The following is a 15,383-nucleotide window of genomic DNA, read 5'->3' on the forward strand; positions in this document are numbered from 1 at the left end:
CCCATACAGTGGTGTAGCTCAGTTATCCTAGCACTTGGGACGCTACACTGAGGCATGAGGATTGGAACTTTGCAGCTAGCCTGCTAGACTAACACACTAAACCTTACCTCAAAAAAAGAACAAACAAACAAACAAACAAACAAAAAGCCGGAATAACATAAAGATCAGAGTGAATTCATGTTCTTATAAACAAGGCGCTGCACTGAAAGCCTTCTATTGTGTTCATAAGAGGCAGCTCGCCAATTAACCGTAGTTTCTATACAAGGGCTCCTGGGTCAGACCTAGCACTGCTACTGGTAATTATACTATAGACTTCTTGAATTATTGCTTTAGAAAAGAGAAAAAAAAACAATGCAAATTAATGAAACCGTAAAAGCTTTAAAAATGAAAACATTTGAAATTCCAAGCCTTTGTGGGGATTTTTATAACCACAGAACATCTCCACCTTCACTCAGAAGAGCGACTGAATATCCAAGTCCTTAAGTGACAGGCAGAAGATGGAGTCTGATGTTCTTTCTGGAACAGGAAGGGGCTAGCTGGTGTCTGCTCACCTGGTCTCCCTGGAACTGCTTTGGTAGCCGCCAGTAAAATGGCTCTGCATAGAGGTGCTGGCGGACAGCCTCTGCATCCAGCAAGGTGTCAGGAGGCTGGAAATGCACGCCTTCAATTGTGCCCTTGAGGTTGCTCTGTGAAACCACATGCAGGAGGGGCTGATTGGGGGCTAGAGTTATCTAGGGATGGGAAGGAGAAAGATGTGCATTATATGAGGAGCTAAGTACCCATAACTCAGTGGCTAACAGCAATTGCTGGGTAAGCAAAAGACCTGTGATGTAATCCCCAGCGCTCTTGTAAAGCACCAGGTTTGGCTGCATGCTGATCTGTAACCACAGTGCTATGGGGTTGCAGAGACAGAGGGATAGCTGTGGCTTAAGGGCCTCTAACCAACTCCAAGCTTAAGGAAAAACCCAGGCTCTAGGGGAAATAGTGGAGAATAACAGTTAGGGAATAGTCAACATCCTCCTCTGACTTCTGCTCATGTGCACTCCACTACACACACGCATACACACAGAGACACACATACACACACATACACAGAGACACACACACATACTCCACAGACACACATACACACAGAGACATCACAGACACAGAGACACACACACAGACACACACAGAGATACACACAGACACATAAACAGACACACAGAGACACATAGACACACACACAGAGACACCACACATACACATACATACACACAGACCACCACATACACAGACACACATACACACACAGACACCACAGACACACACAGAGACACACAGAGACACACATACATACACACACAAACACCACAGACCCACAGACACACACAGAGACACACACATACACACACATATACAAACATATACACATACAAACACACAAACACCACAGACCCACAGACACACACAGAGACACACACATACATACACAAACATATACACATACAAACACACAAACACCACAGACCCACAGACACACACAGAGACACACACATACACATACATACACAAACATATACACATACAAACACACAAACACCACAGACACACATAGAGACACACACATATACAAGCATACACATACAAACACACAAACACCACAGACCCACAGACACACACAGAGACACACACATACACACACATATACAAACATATACACATACAAACACACAAACACCACAGACCCACAGACACACACAGAGACACACACATACATACACAAACATATACACATACAAACACACAAACACCACAGACCCACAGACACACACAGAGACACACACATACACATACATACACAAACATATACACATACAAACACACAAACACCACAGACACACATAGAGACACACACATATACAAGCATACACATACAAACACACAAACACCACAGACCCACAGACACATACATACACACACAAAGACACCACACACACAGAGACACCATAGACACACATACCGCAAACACAGATATACATACACATAGACACACAGACAGCACACACACACACACACATACAGAGAGACTCCACTGACATACAGAGATACCTGACAAACACACACACAGACACACACACATATACACACAGACACATACACAGACACACAGAGACACATACAGACACACACAGAGACACCATACACACACACAGAGATACACACATATACACACAGACACATTCTCAGACACACACAGACACACACAAAGACACCATAGACACACACACTATAGACAGACAGACACACACATAGATACACACATAGATACACACACACACACACACACACACACACACACACACACACACAGACACACACACACTCCAGATTTGATCTGCAGATTCTCTCGGTGGTCCCCAGATGAAAAGCTTCATTTTAACGCCAGAGAGGAAAGACTTCATTTAGGTTGCAGGCTTGGATCAGGATGTCCAAGGCACTATGATTGATTAGGTTCAAATGATTGCTACTCTGAAGCATCAGTGACAGGAAATACACCTTGGAGATGCTGTAGTTATTTCTTCTTTCCAAGAAAAGCCTTCGGTGGGTCAGCTGAAGGTGGGCATAGATAGCCTTTATCTCTGCTTATATCACCTAACCGAAGAAGTGATCAGAGGACTGACTCATACAGCCAGCTAATCACTGTCCTAGGATTTCTAATGTCTTTGTTCTCTCCCAATGCCCACCTGACTCCCCAAAATAAGAGAGCTAAAACGCTTTCACTGTAGGTATGTGACTTACTGGAGTCCTCACGTAACCCTCCAACTCTGAGCAGAGCTGCGACAGACCGAAGCAGAAGCAGGGGCTGCAGCCTTGCGGGTTGTCCCCTCGCAAGGCAAAGGTGCCAGCTTGGCACTTACTGCACTGGGGGCCCACGACATTCTCCTACAGGTGGAAAGAAAATAAATCAATGCCTGAAAAAGAAGAGATATGACTTTATGCACATAGAGAGACAAAATAATAAGACACGCTGACAAAATAATAAAACATGCGTTGCTAAACTCAGTCTCTGGTGGCCACACTTCTCAATGAAGTCAGATACTCAGATCTCCTGAGTTATGACTGAGGACCAAAACTATGGTGGAAGAAACTACCAAGACATATTTGCTAATGTTAATCTCCATGGTTTCTAGGTGATCCAGAGGGCCTCCAGACAAACCCCAGGCCTAGTGAAGGCCAGCCAGGTCCTTGCCATTCTGACTGGAGCTAGGACTGTTGCTAGGAGACATGGTAAGACATGAACCTCTGTGAATCATTCCTTCATCCCCTCTAGCCCTACACCAACACCCCAGCCGAGGCTGCCTTCTCCTCCTTCTCCTCCTTCTCTTGCTCTCAGAGACGACTATAGAAGGTGGCAGTGATCAGGCAACAAAGCATGCTGGGAAAACCAAAGGACACATGTGTAAGTCAAAGTGACATTAAACTCTTACCTCATGGGAAAATATTTTACATAGTATCCCTTTACTTTAGCAAATATATATGTATATATATATGTACACATATATATACATATATTACCATTCTGAGAGCATAGCTATAAAACCCCCAAATATCTTCCCCACAGCCTTGCTAGCTACTTTGTTTCTTCAAGAATGGATGGCTACTCAATCCATGGGTGCATGCCGGAAAGCACTGCCTTCAGAGAAGTTCAGTCACCAGACACTTGTAAGTGGTAAAATTCTGTTCTAAGACTCTTCTTCCATCATTTCAGGGGAGCACGCTGTGAATTGTTACAATAACTTTAAATCCAGTTTTCCTTTCTTGGCCCTGGCTTTCCGAATGACAACTCTGAGACTACTTATTATTAAAGGCCTGGGCCATGAGCTTTGGCTCATTCCCTGAAGAGCTCTCCACTTACTTAACCAAGTTAAACTAGTCTATATCTACCAATGATTAGTTAACCTCTCTTTCAGTCCTAGCCTGCTTCTCCCTTCTCTTCTCCTCAGTGTCTCCCTCTGCATCTCTCTGAGTTTCTCTACATGTGTCTCCTCGGCCAGTCTCTCCGAGTCTCTCATCTCATCTTTTATCTCTCACCGCTTCCCAGAATGCCCTCTCTTCCTGCCAGTGTCCCACCTCCTATTTCTTGCCCCAGCTCATTGGCCATCAGCTGTTTTGACTAACAGGTGATACAAAAGTATGAAACAATCCGAGAAAGGGGTTGAAACTGTACTTCTAATCATTAGAGTTTATGTAAGTAGTCAGAAGTCCCCGGGGTGGGCAGGAGGACAACAGCAGAAGGAAACTGGGGCTCGAAGATCCACAATACCTTGCATGAGCAGGTACCACCGTCCTCTGAGCAGCTGCAGAGACCCTGTTCCAGGTCACAGGTGTCAGGCAGTGTCCCCCTCAGGTCACAGCCACAGGGGACACAGTCAGGAAAACTTCTGTAGCCTAAGGAGCACTGATGGCAGCTCTGCCCACCAAACCCTTTTTTGCAGGGGCAGTGGCCAGAGAGAACATCACACTGGGTACTCGTGGATCCCACAGCACTGCAATTGCAAGCCTGGGAGGTAGGGAGAGAGAGAGAGAGAGAGAGAGAGAGAGAGAGAGAGAGAGAGAGAGAGAGAGAGAGAGAGAGAGAGAGAGAGAGTTAATATAGGGGCAGAACTTATATCCTCAGAAAGTACAGAAACTCAGACACCATAAGAAACACCATCTGGGGCATAATGTAGATGAATTGACCTTGCGCTGTTCCTAAGTGGAGCTGTCCTGCCAGGTACCATGGGCTGCATGGCAGGGCCTGTGTGTACCTTGGTGACACCAACACAGAGCGTTAAATCTCTGAACTAGAATTAAATCTAATATTGCAATTAGCTCAGCAAAAATATTGTAGAGAAGTAATATCCCCACTACTCTAAAACCCAACCATACCTAATTCTAAGCTAATTAAGTCCAGGACAACCGAGCTCTTGGATTCAACCTAATTCTCTAATGAAACTATTGACAGCTCCACTGGAAAATGTATATACTGGTCGAAAACATAAAATGTAGACTAGACGAAAGCATATTTAAAGGTCAATATCTATATATCTATAAAACTACATATAGATAGATAAATATATAACTGTATGGTTATATAGCTATATTAATGCACATTTCTACCTATCAGTTTCACAGCTAAATTCTTTTTTTTTTTTTTTTTTTTTTTTGGTTTTTTGAGACAGGGTTTCTCTGTATAGCCCTGGCTGTCCTGGAACTCACTCTGTAGACCAGGCTGGCCTCGAACTCAGAAATCCGCCTGCCTCTGCCTCCCAAGTGCTGGGATTACAGGCATGCGCCACCACTGCCCGGCCTAAATTCTTGAAGAAAACCCAAAATAAGGAATTTGAAAGATGCTAATTCTCCTGCACTATTCCAAGTCCATTATTTATACATTTATTTATTTAAAGGTGAGAGGTCTCCACAGTCTATCTCCCCAGACAATCCTATAACTAAACCCAAACAATCCCCCTGACTCAGCCTCCTAAGTAGCTGGGACTCTAGGTGCACGACCAGTAGTCCAGGTTGTACGGATTTTAAATATGAACCATGGCAATATAACTGATTAAAGCCAGGTGACCGGATAAAGTCAGTTTGCGGCAGGGGAGGAATGCTCACTCCAGCGTGGTGGCAGCACCCACCTGGCATCCCTGCTCCGGGTCCAGACCCCAGTATGCCTCTTCACATTCCTCACACTTCAGCCCCTGCGTGTGAGGCGGGCAGAGACACTCTCCAGAGGCGGGGTCACAGTTATTCTGGGTATGAGCACAGTCACAGGCTGAAACAAAAGAAGCATCACAAATTCAGACGGGGGATGTGACCCAAGCGTGATAGCTTGAGAGCACAATTATTATTAATAGTTGGAACCACTATTAAAAGAGATGCAATGATTCCCGAGACCTCATCATCTATCCCTGAGGCAGCTGCGCATCCTGACTCGCCCTGGGTCTGAGAGGTCAACAGAACAGGACAGACCTGATGGACAGAAGAACAGAAGACAGCAGTTCTCAACCTATGGGTCGAAACCCCGATGGAAGTTGAACAACTTTTTCACAGGGGTCACATATGACACATCCTGCATACCAGATATTTACACTGCGATTCCTAACAGTAGCAAAACTACAATCATGAAATAGCAAGGAAAATAAGTTTATGGTTGGGGGGGTTCACCATCATATGAGGAACTGCATTAAAGGCTCACAGCAGTAAGGAGGTTGAGGACCATTGCTCTAAGGTCACTGACTTCTTATCAGCTGTCAATTGTGTTAGATGTCACCCCCCCTCCCCCAGCCCTTACAAAAGCTGCTGCTTGCGGACTTCGGTTGGGGTCTCAAAAACTAGAGCCAAATTCACATACCAAGCAGGTCGGGCGCTAGAACCAAAGTGTTAGAAAGAGAAAACAGGTATAGGGCCCCACCATAAAGACAGGAGAGAAGTAACATTCACAGAAGTTATTCTGACACCAAGAGAGGTGGCAGGGCAAGTGTGACGGGGAACATAAGGCACCCCTGCACTTACGTGTGCAGCCGCCATCCTGGAATGCATAGAAACCGTGTGAACACCTGTCACACTGTTTCCCAGAGACACCTGGTGCACAGTGACACTGTCCTTCCTCTGTGCAGTTGTCAGATACGGAGCCTTCCACACTGCAGTTACAGGGCACACAGCCAAGCCCTGTGTCCAACCCGTAGTAGCCAGACTATGTCACAAAAGAGGAAGAACCAGGTGTTAGTGGGCTGGTGGAATGCTCCCGGGCCTTCTCCTCAACACACAATGGGATGCTCTCCAAGTCACAGGCAAGGTGTTTCTCGGAATGATAGTACAGGCCTGTTCCCGAGCCCACTGCCTGCATGTTCTGAGCACACTGCATCCGTGTTCTCTTGATGGGGAAGCCTCAGCACATGGTGACCAAGCCTACGAGTAAGCTCTTCCCATGGGAATTCAAGTGCCCGAGGATGCAGGCTAAGTGTCAATTCTAAACACCGGTAAGTCACTGAATATCGTGCAATGCCCAGTCTTACCAGGCACTGGTCACACTGCTGTCCTGTCACGTGAGGTTTGCAGTCACACAGTCCAGTCTCCAGATGGCAGACGCCAGAAAGGGAGCCATTCTCGTGGCAGTTACAGGCTAGGACACACAAGACACACAAAAGGGTTTGATTTATTTACTTAAAGAATTTGAGTGGAAGCTGTTTGATCCCATAAGGAGAAGGCTTACACATTCACAGAGCTAACATACTTCACAGACAATGAGAGTCCCGTCAGGGTGGGAAGCAACCTCTGAAGCAGGGGTGTTGGCCCTGGACCTGAAGACTTGACAGCCTGAGAGGGGGCCTGGGATCAGCTTCCTGGCTAATCCACCTTTCCTGAGAACCTGGCTTCCTTCCAGCTTTTGGTTTCCCTTGGTATATGTGGGGTATATTTCCCAGCTTTGCCAGAGATCCTGAGAGACACAACCCTGCTACCCTTTAGAAAGGACTTACTCTTGCATCCCATAGCCTGACTCTGAACATGACTCCTACCTCCCCAGCACACGGCCTGCAGGCTATCAACACAGAGATAGCTGCTCTCTAGCTGGAGGTCTCCCAGCTCGTCTTCTCTCCTTCCCCTCCCCACCTCCTCCCTTCCTCTCTTTCCTTCCCTCCCTCTCTCTCTCCCTCCCTGTCTTTTTGACATACTGTCCTGATGTTTATCTCTGTGGCACCCCCTCTACCATGTCCCTCTCTTTCCCTAGTATGTCCATCAGCATCACCTCCAATTTTCTGTCTCTTACGTGCTGATGCAGCACTTTTCAAAGTCTCTGGGACACTGCAAGTGTTAAATTCAGTGAGGAGATTTAGTGCTCATCATGGAGGATCTTTCTTTAGAATTTGACCCATCTACCACCCACTCCCTGCACTTGAAATTAAGGTATCCATGATGCTGAAGTTCAGGTTGACGAGCCAAAGCCAGGCCCTTTTTCATCTAATGTGTGCCTACACTTTTATTTTTCTGTATGATTGGCACCACCTCTTCTCCGTGCTGTGATATAAGACCAACGTTTACCTTGAATTATCAAAATATACAAGCGGCATTATTATTTGTGCATCCCTTCCTTGAGACAGAGTTCAAAAACTAGACCCACACGAGGCGGAGATAGCAGAAATGGCAGCATGCTGTAGAGAGGGGACTCTCAGGCTGCGTTGGTGGCTGATGGCTACCAGAGAGTTTCCTTCAGAGATGTGCCCCCACACCATTCGCTGCTACCTGAGCTTGGAAGGGACTCCATGGGTTTAAAAGCCGAGTGCAAGATATCAGGAGGGAGACACAGTGGGGAGTTGGGAGGGGTTGAAGAGGATGGGAAGAGCTGGAGAGGAGGGCGTGGGGGCGAATGTGATGCATTGTATGGATGTTTCAAACTCTCACACAATAAAGCTTTTTCTTAACTATACAAAAATACAAAAGCTGAGGGATTCAGTAACAGCCCCAGAGCTGATCATCTCAGACGTGTGAAACCGTCTCAAGGAGTTGTCCTACCTCACCCCTAGTTTCAAGGCTCCAGACAGAACTTAGCAAATCAGGTAGTGCATGAGCAGACCACCAGGGTGTGCCACCGCCATGGTTTCAGAAAGAAAACCCCATCCCTGACCATGATGGGTATGAATGTTCTAGACCTCTGACCTTCAGAGATAACCGCTAATTAAGCCACCATAGAATACAGAGTGAGGAGTTGAGTATTGAGTCCACATCGGATCAATAGGAGACCGGCAGATCATCAGTACACAGGACAGATTCAAGATAAGGTCTCTGTGGTGGGCCCATGCTTGGCCCAAGGAGTGGCACTATTAGAAGGTGTGGACTTGTGGGAATAGGTGTGGCCTTGTTGGAGGAAGTATGTCACTGGGGTTGTGGGCTTTAAGACCATCATCCTAGCTCCCTGGAAGCTAGTCTTCTCCTGTTTGTCTTCGAACAAGATGCTGAACTCTCAGCTCCTCCAGTCCTATGCCTGCCTGGATGATGCCGTGCTCTCTCTCCCCTTGATGATGATGGACTGAACCTCTGTAAGTCAGCCCCAATTAAATGTTTCACTTATAAAAGCTGCCTTGGTCATGGTGTCTGCTCACAGCAGCAAAACCCTAACTAAGACACTCTCCACCAGGTGGAGTCCTTCTGACAAATGTTACGAGATTCACATGGTAATATATAACAATTGTGACCCCCTGGTTCAGGCACTTACCTCGGCAGTTTTTGGCAGTCACGGCATCTCCATAGAAGCCATCTGCACACCTCTCACAATGGGCACCGTCTGTGTTCCACAAGCACTTCAGGCATTCCCCTGTGACAGAGTCACAGTGGCCAGCCTCCAAGGGATCAACATTGCCACTGCAGTTGCATGGTACACAGGTTCCCCCTGGCACGGTTGGGTTTCCATAGTAACCATCTGCACATCTATATCCAAGGTGGGAAGCAGGATCTAGTCAATAGAATTGCTCAAGATATTACCGAGCTAGCCAGGGGCTCCCCGGATGGCTAATAAATCAGACTGGCTCTTTCCCTTAAGATTTGCTATGGAAAAGAGGTGACTTTCCATCCCGAGAGCCACAAATCTTCCTTTCTTCTTGTGAGATGGGAGCAGATCCAAATGAGCATAAACCTAGAGGATGTGCAACCATGACCTCTTAACCACTGAGAATGTCACCCAGCTCTTGACAGGCTGAATGAACCAGAACCAAGCATCAAGGCTTACACATGGGAAAAGACAAGACTGGCTTTGGGGGTGCCAGAGAATGACTCTTAAATCAGACCACCCAGTGCCCTCACTATTGTCTGAACAACTGAATTCTCAGACGTGTGACAACGGTAACTACTGACCTCCCTTGCCGTCTGCCATTGTCCTTGCTGTGAATACTGATGTGCCCCAGGAGGTGGCACACTCTTCTCTCAGTAGGCATCCTGCTCTATCCACGATCTTAGAAAATAACGGCAATGCCCAAGACACCAAGACCACACTTAACTACATATTCTAAGCACCCATCACCATACATTGTATACATATATTGAATTATCACATCATATCTACAGGGGTATGGACAACTGATATGTGTCATTTAGCATTGAAGATTTGTAGATATTTAAGAAGAAAATATAAAATGTGTACTGGTTTTTGAAACAAAGTTACTGCTGCTTTGTGAAACTGGGGGTTGGGGTGGCCCCAAGTACCTCTCACACCAGGATCCTGAGTAACCCGGGGCACACTGGTCACAGACCACTTCCTCTCCATCAGTGAGGTGGCAGGTAGGGCTGAAACTGTTAAAACATTTGAAATGAGCATGATTGTCCAGTGAACGCAGCTTGTTTCTAAATATTTAAAGGGTTGTTTTCTGATACTTCTTTTCTAACAAATGGTTAGCATGTTCTCTCCCAACCTTTAGACCAGAATCCAATGCCTCCAACATGAAGCACAGCCTGGCATGCCCATCAGTGTCCTGTGTCTATGGCCTCCTGCTCTGCCCTTCAGCACACAGTGGGCTCTCAGCTCCCAACCTCTCCTGTACTGCTAACTGCTTCTTCCCTACTGCCTGGCCTATCTTGTCTCCCCAAGAAGACAATTTGGATGCTCTGGAAGTATTAGCACTCACGCTCTCTGCTGTGGTTCACTAGCACTGATGGTTCAAGCTTGGAAGACAGCCCTTCCAGACAGACAGACAGACAGATATACATACACAGATAGATACATAGATCCATATACACATAGACACATACACACACATAGACATAGATATATACACAGACACATACATAAACACACATTCTCTCTCTCTCTCTCTCTCTCTCTCCCTCTCTCTCTCTCTCTCTCTCTCTCTCTCTCTCTCTCTCTCTCTCTCACACACACACACACACACACACACACACACATATACTGAGAGAGGGAGGATCCTGAATTGGAAAGACAGACAGTACCTCACCTTTTCATTGGCAACCAACCATTAACTATCTCTACTACCACTTTGGGATGGCTCAGCTTTTTCCATACAGAAAGGTTGTGTCACATGGTGGTACTATTGAGAAGGGGTGGCTTGGTCACTGGGCCATTGCCTTTGGGACCGAGGTCATGATGATGTGACTACGTTAGTTCTCATGAGAGTGAGCTGTTACAAAACAGGAAGCCAATCCTGAACCTATTTCTGAGTCACGTGACCCATCTCTAGCACACAGTCCAGCACTGTGGTGCAGTCACCATGGAACCATCAGAAGAGGCTAGTGCCATGTTCTGGAACCTCCAGAATGAACTAACAGATGTAGATGTGTTTTCTCCCTAAATACCCAGCTTCAAGAATTCTGTGGTAGTGGCAGAGCCTAATACAGCAGAGTTGTGCATACCAGAGTTTCAAGCAACAGCCCTTTTGGAGGGAATTCACTGATAATGGGTAGAGAGAGAGTACCAATGACAGGGGGGGAGGGGGAAGGAGGGGTGGAGGAGGAGAGGGAGAGAGTAAAAGAGATAAAGGAGAGGGAGCTGGGAGGGGAAGGAAGGAGGAAAGGAGGGGAGGGAGAGGGGGAGAAGAAGAAAAGGCCAAAAAGGAGGAAAAGGAGAGAAAATGTGATAACAAACTACTGGTCTATAGAATTCACATCCCCTGGCCTGAAATAAAGGATTTAATGTAAAGAGCTCCATCAACACGTACCCTACTTTCTGCTTCAGGACTAACTGCAATTCCTAAAGCAGGGTGTGTGTTTATGGTGTCCCAACTTGTCACACTCACTACCCTCTGGCTGCTAAGTCCCTTTTCATCATATCTGACACCAGAGCTTCTCCAGTGAAGTAAGTCCCTTAGCCCACCCACTCCCACCATCAGTGGAATTGGCCTCCATTGCAATCTGATTACACCGAGTCCCCGGGGCCAGCAGCCATAGGTGGAGAGCTTGCTGGGCAGATCGTTTACTTTGATACCCAGTCTACAGCAGGCATGTATCACATATTTGTTGACTTGGTGGGACAGATTTAGCTTCATATTTTCACAATTTGCTCATCTGATCAAATCTCATCAAACACAGAACAATGTTTTATTCATCAGCATATTGTCTTGACAGCCAAATGTACACTTGAGAAGACATACGGCAGACATGGGTCCAAGAGGAGAAAAGTGTGTGTGCATCTTGGCATCAATAAATACCTCAGATTCTTAATAACAAAAGCACTCTCTCTTTTCCTCTCTCACCAATGGTCACTCATGCTAAGTAACACTCATGACACAGTCTTGCTTGGCAACTTCACATCACACATCAGTGGGGATCTGGCCACAGAAGACAGAACCAGACAGTAGGACCTGACACTTACTTGTTAGAGTCAATGGAGAGAGGGCAGGCACACGGCTGGCAGTCTCCTGGGGTCCCACGTGAAGGTGTCCCATAGAAGCCAGGCAGGCACTGATCACAGTGATCCCCCGTGGTGTTGTGTGTACACACCTAGGCCAGATGCATGAAAAGATGCATCAGTCAGTTCAGGCTTCCTTACAAGATTTACAGAGTCATGCACGAACACGTTGGTGTTCACATTAAAAGAGAAAATGAGCAAATCCAAGTTCTAAAATACACATGAACAGAAATACAAATGACAGAAAGAACCACCTGCTTCCAGATTGACAGATTTCAAGTTTTTAATTATGTGTACATGTGTATGTATGTGTGTGTGTTGCGGGGGGCACATTGGTACATGTGTGCAGGTGTGTACAGAGAGCAGAACATAGCATCTTGTTTCCTGGAGCTGAAGTTACAGATAAGGTTCTGAGCCACCTGCTGGGAACTCATGATCTCTGGAAGAGTAGAACATGTTCCCAACCCTTGAGTCATCTCTGGAACCCTAAACTGATGCTTTTGTTTGCCTGTTTTAAATGTGCCTTGTACAGGATTGTGGGGAAAACTTTAGGTTAAAGAAGCCTAAAGAGAACATGACAATACAACTCGATCCCTGACCTTGGTAGAAGCTCAGAAAAAAATCATGGACGGTAGAATTGGGGAGCAGAGCCACAGCTCAACCCATTCTAGGTTTTGAATGCACAAAGGTTACAGTTCTTGTTCTCAGGGTATGCACACTGAAGGATTTACAGATAACCATCCAGAGTATATGCAATGCATTTCCTAGTAACCGAAGATCTGATTAGCTAAACGGGTGCCTGCGTGGGTAGGGCTGGGTACTCCCCACAATACGAGAGCTGGGGTAAACAGCAGGCGTCATAACTTGTATTTGTAGTCCTTTGAGTTTGGGGTAAAAAATTAAAATTATTTCCAAGTTCAAGATTTTATTTTTAGAATCAAGTGATAAAACTACAAACTTACTAGGCCTAGAAGCTCAGTGAATCTCAAGTTATAACCACTAAGTCAGCAACTCCAAGCCAGAAATGTAGTTTTAGAAAGAAAGAAAGAAAGAAAGAAAGAAAGAAAGAAAGGAAGGAAGGAAGGAAGGAAGGAAGGAAGGAAGGAAGAAAGAAAGAAAGAAAGAAAAGAGAAACCACAGAGAAGGAGATGGGGAAGGGGAGAGGGAGGGGGAGGGAGAAAATATAAAACTGTTGGGTAGGGCAGGGCAGGGCAGGGTAGGTGAATCAGGCAAGAGAGCACGAGTAGAGCAGGGCCAACCATCTGCTCAGGTGCAGGCTTCAAGGAACTGCGGGGCCGTTCCATTCAAGCTTCCTCACATACCCCTCCCCCTGACGTAGTTTCCTTACACATCCACCCTGTGTTTTATGGCTCCTGAGCCTCCCCTCACCCCACTTGCACCGGGCCCCAGGCCTTTTTAAGCCACTCATTTTATATCCTTGGTTATTTTTCATGCATCAATTTGAATAGGATTTTTCGCTTCTACACTATGTATACTGCTGCAATTCCTGAGGCTGACATGTTCCTGCATACAAACCTAAACTCAGCACTATAAACACCTGGTATCATATCCATCCCATACCAGGGTTGCACCAGCTTTTCTTCCTGAGGTTATCCTAGGCCTGAGAGCCTTACTTCAGACATGGACGCTGACCACCAACCAGAGTGAGCTATAGATTTGGATCCAGGCTTCAGAGATGAGCCTGGGTTTCTAACAAGCTTCCAGGCAAAGCCTGTGTTGTTCTCAGGCATTTGAAGATGCAATCATAGTCTGGTTCTCTTTTCCACCTCTTACCCCATGACCTTTGATCGTTAACCCAGATGCATTTAAAGAATGTAAAGAGATTGGACAGGAAATTACATGGCTTAACTAATCCTGTTGTACATTTTTAAAATGCTGGGTTATGCTGGCCTGAGACACGAATGGACCAAAAAAAGAACCTTCTGCAAGGCTGGATAACTGATAAGAACTCCAATGACTATGGGAAGGTTGGAATGTTGCAGATCCAGAGCCTAATTACGATTTATCTTGGGCTATATCTTCAGTCCTCTCAAATGACCTGACATCCTTATGACTAGCAGATAAAACCCTTTGGAATGTATTCATTTAAGAGATCACTGGTTTCTGCCAGGCGAAAGTCTTAGAGTGTCAGCAGAAAGCATCTGGGACCCATAGCAGAGAATGCCCCATGTTGATTCCACCAGTACATTTGAAGGGGGGCCTTAAAATAAATCTTTGTTCTGTTATTATACAAACTTCTCTTACCACGTTGGAGTATGGGTTTGGGGTAACCTAAATCCAAATTTCTGGGCCACCACTCACTAGTATTTGGCTCCAGAATAAACTCTTATCTTCTTTGAAATAAGTCTTGTGTTTTTTTATGTTGGTGCTTGCCTGTGGAATGTGGAATCTGATTGAAGGGCCGGCCATACTGAAATTTCTATTTGTGTAAACTGTTTAGCAATTCTACTGAAAAGCCCGAGGAGCATGTATCTCAGTGTATCCCTCTGGAGTGGGACACTCTAAATGCTGATACTGCTGGTGGTCTGGATGCCAGAGGGCAAGAGCACTCATTGCTCTTAAAAAGAGAAGTTTCTTTTTATTGGAAGAGAAAAGACAGAAGGGTCCAAGACAAGACCTCAACCACAGAGCCACAACCCTACTCTTAAGCAAGTTTTTGTGTGCTTTTTCTTTTTCAACTCTCATCTATGTTATCTTTATTTCTACGCATCCCCCCTAAAAATAAACATTATTTGTTTAAAGTGGGCGGGAATAGACACTTGGTAGAAAAGGCTAGCAGACACCATCTTATCTGAGTGGCTCAGGGTGGCATTCCCAGAAGCAGATGCAGTGATGTCATGATCCCCTGGAGGCTCTGAGAAAGTATATCAATTCCAAGGCCTCATGTTCCAGTGCCTGGTCCCAGTGAAATTACAGGGAAGGATTGTAGGAGGCAATTTGTAGCTGAGAGTGTTCAGCAGAGGGCCTGGCATTCTTGGAGAGTACCAGA

The 15,383-nt window shown here is 45.9% G+C and overlaps 1 protein-coding gene across 1 annotated transcript in view; it reads right to left on the bottom strand.

Moving 5' to 3' along the window:
- The window catches only part of Lama1 (laminin subunit alpha 1), a 128,318-nt gene that overhangs the window by 49,832 nt on the left and 63,103 nt on the right, over window positions 1–15,383 (bottom strand). Inside the window, exons 17-25 of the mRNA XM_021186178.3 lie at window positions 12,338–12,465; window positions 10,219–10,305; window positions 9,236–9,447; window positions 7,041–7,147; window positions 6,538–6,718; window positions 5,661–5,797; window positions 4,307–4,543; window positions 2,782–2,925; window positions 552–731 (exon numbers count right to left, since the gene is read on the bottom strand). Coding sequence (XP_021041837.1) covers window positions 552–731; window positions 2,782–2,925; window positions 4,307–4,543; window positions 5,661–5,797; window positions 6,538–6,718; window positions 7,041–7,147; window positions 9,236–9,447; window positions 10,219–10,305; window positions 12,338–12,465 — 1,413 coding nt within the window. The remainder of the gene's footprint in view (window positions 1–551; window positions 732–2,781; window positions 2,926–4,306; window positions 4,544–5,660; window positions 5,798–6,537; window positions 6,719–7,040; window positions 7,148–9,235; window positions 9,448–10,218; window positions 10,306–12,337; window positions 12,466–15,383) is intronic.

The sequence above is a fragment of the Mus caroli genome, unplaced genomic scaffold (assembly GCF_978045245.1).
Source record: "Mus caroli unplaced genomic scaffold, Mus_caroli_1 scaffold_18, whole genome shotgun sequence".
NCBI classification, from domain to species: Eukaryota; Metazoa; Chordata; class Mammalia; order Rodentia; family Muridae; genus Mus; species Mus caroli.